The following is a 5936-nucleotide window of genomic DNA, read 5'->3' on the forward strand; positions in this document are numbered from 1 at the left end:
ATAAACCAAACTCGAATTAAACTCAAACTAATCTTAAATTGAGAATTCGATATCAACCAAACGAATCAAGCTCAAACTCATAAAAAATAATCAAAACCAAACTTAACTCGGTTATCTTATCAAACACATTTGAACACCAAAAAAACTCGACTTGTTTCGTTTACAGCCTAGCTTAGTGACTGACAACCATTTAGTTGATTAAAAAACCATCCAAACAATCGGGAGTTAATAAAAATCATTCTATTTGCCCAAATCTTGCATATTTGCCCAGCACAGTCGCACCTCTGACTTGCCAGACTAGACAGCAGATGACTACTTCAGATGCATAGTATATGTCTTGTTGGAACTTTCTAGTGAAATCAAGGCAACAAATATATAGAACTAACAGTTTGACTCATCTCCTGCACAGAACGAGTTTAAAGCAGACAAATAAGTTGAAAGGGTTCCCATCTCAGTTTCTAATCGCCCAACAAGAACAATTATTACATGCCAAATTCCGAAAGTGGAAAGTCAAATGCACTCTTTGAGTAGCCAAAATCAATTTGCAAGCAAAAACTGAGCAGTCAAGATGATGCAATCATCATGAGTTCCTCAACTTCAATCAGCGTACCAAATTTGAAATCACAGGCCGAGTGTCCCATGTCAAGGCTTGAGCAACAAGGACAATCCAACCTTCGAGCTCTTCTCGATGGCCTTGGTGTCCACCTCCCCCGAAATGGTCAGGAATGACTTTGGCTTCCATTCATGCTGAATGAGAGCACTGGCCTTCCCGTAACTGTCGAATCGCATCTTCACTGAGGTCAAGGGATCCAATGCATGCTGTATCCCGAAGGAGAGGATGTTTTCATTGGTTGAAAAGCTGCGCGTGAACTCTGCACCAACTGCTGTGTTTGACAAGGGGCTGACCAAGTGGTAATATGATGCACTCAAGCTATCACCTTTGTTGTTCCTGCATGCAAATCAAGCGTCCCAAATCACGCTCAGATCAACACTTTAGGGCATCTAAAAATCTGGGATTACTCTGAGAAACCACTCACAGAGTCAATGCAGCAATAAGATCAGCATTGACGAAGCTTAACCCAGCATTGTACTTGGTGAAATTACCAGATGCTGTATCATATGCTACATCAGCACCAACAGCGAGAGTTTTAGTACCAACGACACCTGAGAGATTGACAACGGGATTGGCAGTCAACCCAATGCTGGCATTAACCCCTGTATAATCATGCAGATATTGAAGTTCAACCTGCAACATCAGTATAATTAAAACTTAGATGGAATTACAAATGACATGTTCGAAAACCAACTCAACCCTCATGCAACCGTGAGAAAGAACAGACACTTACCTTTCCAGACCTTTGATCTGGAACAGCAAAGCTAAAAATTGTCTTTAAACCAGGTACAGTGAATTCATCGATTGTAACTGTTGTTGTAACCTAACATAAATTGCAAAATAAGCATTAACATCGGAAGGAAAAAAAGAAACTTCACATCAAAAAGATATAAAGAATTGTATAACCAAGATAAATGCCAGAAAAATTGATAAAAAAATAATAGACAGTAACAGGTAGATGGCCTATCAGACACATTATCAAAATGCAATCAACTGGAGAAAAACAATAACTGATAAATTAAAGGGAAAATATGTCAACAAGAAGCGTTTACATTTGAGTCCGACTTTGCCTTCACATCGAATGTGACATTTTTGTTCTTTAACTGCGACTGAATCTCACCAAAAATCAAATCATTTTTCTTAGTTCCAGAAGCAGTGATTGCCTGCAGCAGCAAAAGAAAAGAAAGAACATTGTTATAATTACTAAACTGCAAAATAGATAACACAATTAGCATACAGTCAAAACACAGGAATGCTCATGTAAAAGTATAAATAAGAATCAGGAATCAAAGAGTAAATTGTTTGGGCTATTATCAAGATGTTGCAGCCAAGATATTTGGTGATAGTGTCATTGCCAAGCTTAAAAGCATTGCCATATTAATATTGGTAAAGATTTTTTACTAGTGTAAACAAGATTTATAATTACCAGATGATGTAGAATATAATTTGCTTAGTGTGTTACAGTTGATCATCCAAACAACATGTTGTAGTCGATGGAGCTGAAACACTTCTATTTCTGTTGGCTTAAAATCTATTTCCTACTTTTTTGGACATGGAGATCTAACTAACAATGTTATGAATGTTATTATGCTTCCTGTAATTCTAATGCACATATGAATCACCTTCACCATTCAAGAGCAAAAAAGGGCCCAACACAACAATGGCAAATCCATAATGCTGGTATCAAATGAAGTGATGCATAAAAACAAATAGGGTTCAATGTGATAAAACTAAATAAATCAAAATCAAAATCAAAAAAAAAAAAAAATGCTGCTGTCTAAAAACACATAAGATATTCAATGCAAAATGAAACTTCCCTCTGCACATATTTCATTTTTAAATTTTAATTTGCAAAAAAAAACATCAACACAGAGCAACCAGCAGATTGTCCTAAAAATACATGACAACATCATGTCTTGATTACATCCGATAAAGTATCTACATAAAAAAAAATTCCAGAGTTTTTTTTTTTTGGAACTTCAAAAGTTACTAAAAGGCCACAAGGGATCTAATCCACCTATGAATCAAATATCCGCTACAAAAGAGCAACCAAGTCCAAAAAGGAATAAAAAAAGACAAACAAGAAACTAACAAATTAATACTAATCACTCACAACGCCGGTCGAGGTGTATGTCGTGACTGTAAACTTGTGATCTGTCTGGTAATCCTTATACAGAAGATCTGCGTCAATAAATAAAGCAAAAAAATATATATAAAAAAAAATTAAAAAATGGTACTAAAAAAATCCGCCAGAGAGAGAGAGAGAGAGAGAGAGAGAGTACCCCTAGTCCTCTTGCCAATGTCGGAGTAGAGACCTGGAGCCATCGCTTCGCTAGATCGGGATTCCAGCGGCGGCGCTGCGTTGAACCAAAGACGACGGAAGACAGAAGAAAGCAACTCTTCGATGCCTATAAAGAAACCCCAGACACTGTTAGGTCTCATTTATTGCCGTTATATTCGAATGTACAACCAATCAACAATCCGGTTTCAATGTACGGTGTAGATGGGGCGACAGACTTGATTCTGGTCAAGTAAAAATTATGAATCGTTCGATCGTCGAAGGTATCTACCGTTACGTTATGTGCGTTCGCATAGCGTAACGGAGAAGGGAGTGGATATTTTGGTATGCGGAGAACAGGGCGAGCAAGGCACGTGGGCATTGAAATGGTTTAAACATATTTAATTAATTTTATAACATATAACAGACAAAAAAAAAAAAACCTATTTTACCTTATATTTTAATTATGTTTCCGACTCGCTCTCTCCATTTTATTACCTTATACTTTAACTTTAATATTATTGATTTCATTAATATTTAAGAAGTCCATGGCTAATCTATGAAAAAAAAAAAGTATTGAATGACTTATCTTAATTTATGATGGGTTAAAATTCACCTGCTCTAAGTATTTTAACTTTTATTTATTTGGAGATGACCAGTCCTACTATAATTTCTATTAGACGAAGTTTTTTATTTTAAGATGTCGGAAATATCTAATAAAGCACTCTAGATATTGATGGTGTTTGAGAGCCGAATATTGTGGAGGCGAGGATGTTTGACAAAGCCACGCACTCCCAAGGTAAGTTACACGAGAGACTAATAAGCATGATTAGGACATCGCCGAATTCCATGAAATTTTCTGGGCAAATGCAAGAGGACCCGAGGAAGATGAGGAGGCTTTAGCCTCCCTCACCTGGTGGCTACTATCCACTGCGTTTGTTAGTTGCTGCCGAGTGCCGCTTGCTAGTGTCGTTATGCATGTGTCGTTGCGCACGGTATGCCTGTGCAGGAGAAGAAGATTCATTTTCATTTTTTTTTATTTACTTTAGTATTTTAATTAAACAAAATTTAAAAAAAAAAATAAATAAAACACCAAAGTGGCAAATGGGGCAGCCTAAGTCAAACAAATCAAATAATAAAAAAAAACTAAACTTATACCCCCAAAAGTAGCTGTCAGTGCCTCTTTGTTTCCCTTTTTGCAAAATAGAAAAAAAAATGGTGAAAACCCTAACCTCTCTAAGAGACCAAGATAGCAAGACTCCAAGTTTCCAACTCCAACTCTCCAAGGCTCTAAAGTCTAGAGTCCAGCTGCCGCCAAGCCTCCAAGCTCCATTCTCCATTCTACAACCGAGTCTCCACTCTCTAAGGCTCCAAGATCTACCAACACTATTTGGATAAGGAGTTAAGTGAAGAGAGGTATTGAAAGAATATGTTTTCACTAATTAAGAATAATGATACAAGGTGTATTTATATACATCATAAAGAGATAAAGATAAGGAAATATATAGAAATATATACAAAAGATATCCAAATATTTATGCACCATATATTCCAAGATATCCATATATTCCAAGATATCCATAATAGGCCCTCTCAAGATGGTGGGCTCATAGAGACACCAATCTTGGAACAAAGAAGACGAAGTCGAGCACTAGGAAGTGGTTTTGTCAACGCATCAGCTAACTGGTCAAATGCTGAGACATGAGAGACACGAACTTTACCACTCTGACCAGTTCACGAACAAAATGATAATCCAAAGCAATGTGCTTCATGCATGGGTGAAACACTAAATTTACACAGAGATACGTAGCTCCAATGTTATCGCAATAGATAGATGCTACAAAGGCCATAGTGTCCACACCCAGTTCATTAAGAAGAGATCGAACCCATTGTAGTTTTGTCGTAGTAGAGGCAATGACACGATATTCAACCTCAGTAGATGGCCGAACAACAGAATCCTGCTTTTTGGAGCTCTATGAAATTGGGTTGGAACCTGGGAACACAATATAAGTACCAGTGGACGTGCGATCATCAATATCACCAGACCAATCTGCATCATAGTAGGCATGTAAAGAGAGAGAGAAGGGTCATCGGAGAATCAGATTATAAGAGTGTGTACCATTAAGATAGCGCAGCAGACGCTTAACAGCCCTCACTGAAGAGATGAGAGAGCATGCATAAACTAAGAAAGTTTATTAACAACAAAGGCAATATCTGGTCGAGTAAAAGAGAGATATTACATACTACCAACTGTTTGGTTATATAAAGTAATGACCGCAAGAGGGGAGCCATCAGAGAGGTGCATAGATGCACACGTGTCCATAGGTGTTTGAATAGATTTCGAGTTTGCCATGTTGGTTTTGGTAAAAATATCAAGCAGATATTTCTTCTGAGAGAGACAAAGGCCCGCTGGAGAGGAAACAACTTCAATGCCTAGAAAATAAGATAAAGTTCCCAGATCTTTGATAGAGAACCTAGCACCCAACTGATTAATGAATCCCTAAAGGGCATCAACATTATTCCCTGTAAGAATCAGATAATCGACATAGACAAGTAGATACATAATGATACCTCCAAAGCAAAAAATAAATAACGACGTATCAGCAAGAGAGGTCGTGAAGCCAACACTAATTAAAAAATGATGAAGCACAGTGTACCAAGTGCGTAGCACCTACTTAAGACCATAAATTGCTTTGTCCAATTTACAAACATAAGATGAAAAATCAAAGTCAACAATTCCGGGCGATTGAGCCATATAAACACAGTCATCCAACTGACCCTGAAGAAATTTATTATTCACATCCATCTGACAAAGAGATCACCCTTTGGAAATAGTAAGGGACAAGAGAAGGTGGACAGTAGTGGGCTTTGCCACAAGACTGAAAGTGCCAGTGTAGTCAAGACTTGGGCGCTGATGAAATCCCTTAGCAACTAGACAAGCCTTGTAGCGGTCAACAGAGCCATCAGACTTTCGCTTTAGCTGAAACACCCACTTACAACCAATGACATTCTGAGAGGTATTAGATGGGGCAAGATCCCAAGTTT

At 37.7% G+C, this 5936-nt stretch overlaps 1 protein-coding gene across 1 annotated transcript; it reads right to left on the bottom strand.

Moving 5' to 3' along the window:
• Positions 1 to 333: 333 nt before the first annotated feature.
• LOC122009926 (mitochondrial outer membrane protein porin 1-like) lies at positions 334 to 3034 on the bottom strand. The gene is made up of 6 exons (XM_042566244.1): positions 2896 to 3034; positions 2727 to 2794; positions 1666 to 1776; positions 1347 to 1436; positions 1038 to 1246; positions 334 to 949 (listed from the first exon to the last, which is right to left on the bottom strand). Exons 1-6 carry the CDS (start codon positions 2936 to 2938, stop codon positions 643 to 645), a joined length of 828 nt encoding a protein of 275 aa, XP_042422178.1. The 5' UTR covers positions 2939 to 3034; the 3' UTR covers positions 334 to 642.
• Between the last annotated feature and the right edge of the window lie 2902 nt (positions 3035 to 5936).

This window comes from Zingiber officinale, chromosome 8A (assembly GCF_018446385.1).
Source record: "Zingiber officinale cultivar Zhangliang chromosome 8A, Zo_v1.1, whole genome shotgun sequence".
Lineage (NCBI taxonomy): Eukaryota > Viridiplantae > Streptophyta > Magnoliopsida > Zingiberales > Zingiberaceae > Zingiber > Zingiber officinale.

What these genes read in the sequence shown, in the direction of transcription:
- LOC122009926 (XM_042566244.1), bottom strand. Translation starts at nt 2,938, where the DNA reads ATGGCTCCAGGTCTCTACTCCGACATTGGCAAGAGGACTAGGG. An exon ending in CATACACCTCGACCGGCGTT is followed by an intron (nt 1,777 to 2,726) that starts GTGAGTGATTAG and finishes TTGCTGCTGCAG; the next exon opens with GCAATCACTGCTTCTGGAAC. An exon ending in CAGATCAAAGGTCTGGAAAG is followed by an intron (nt 1,247 to 1,346) that starts GTAAGTGTCTGT and finishes CTGATGTTGCAG; the next exon opens with GTTGAACTTCAATATCTGCA.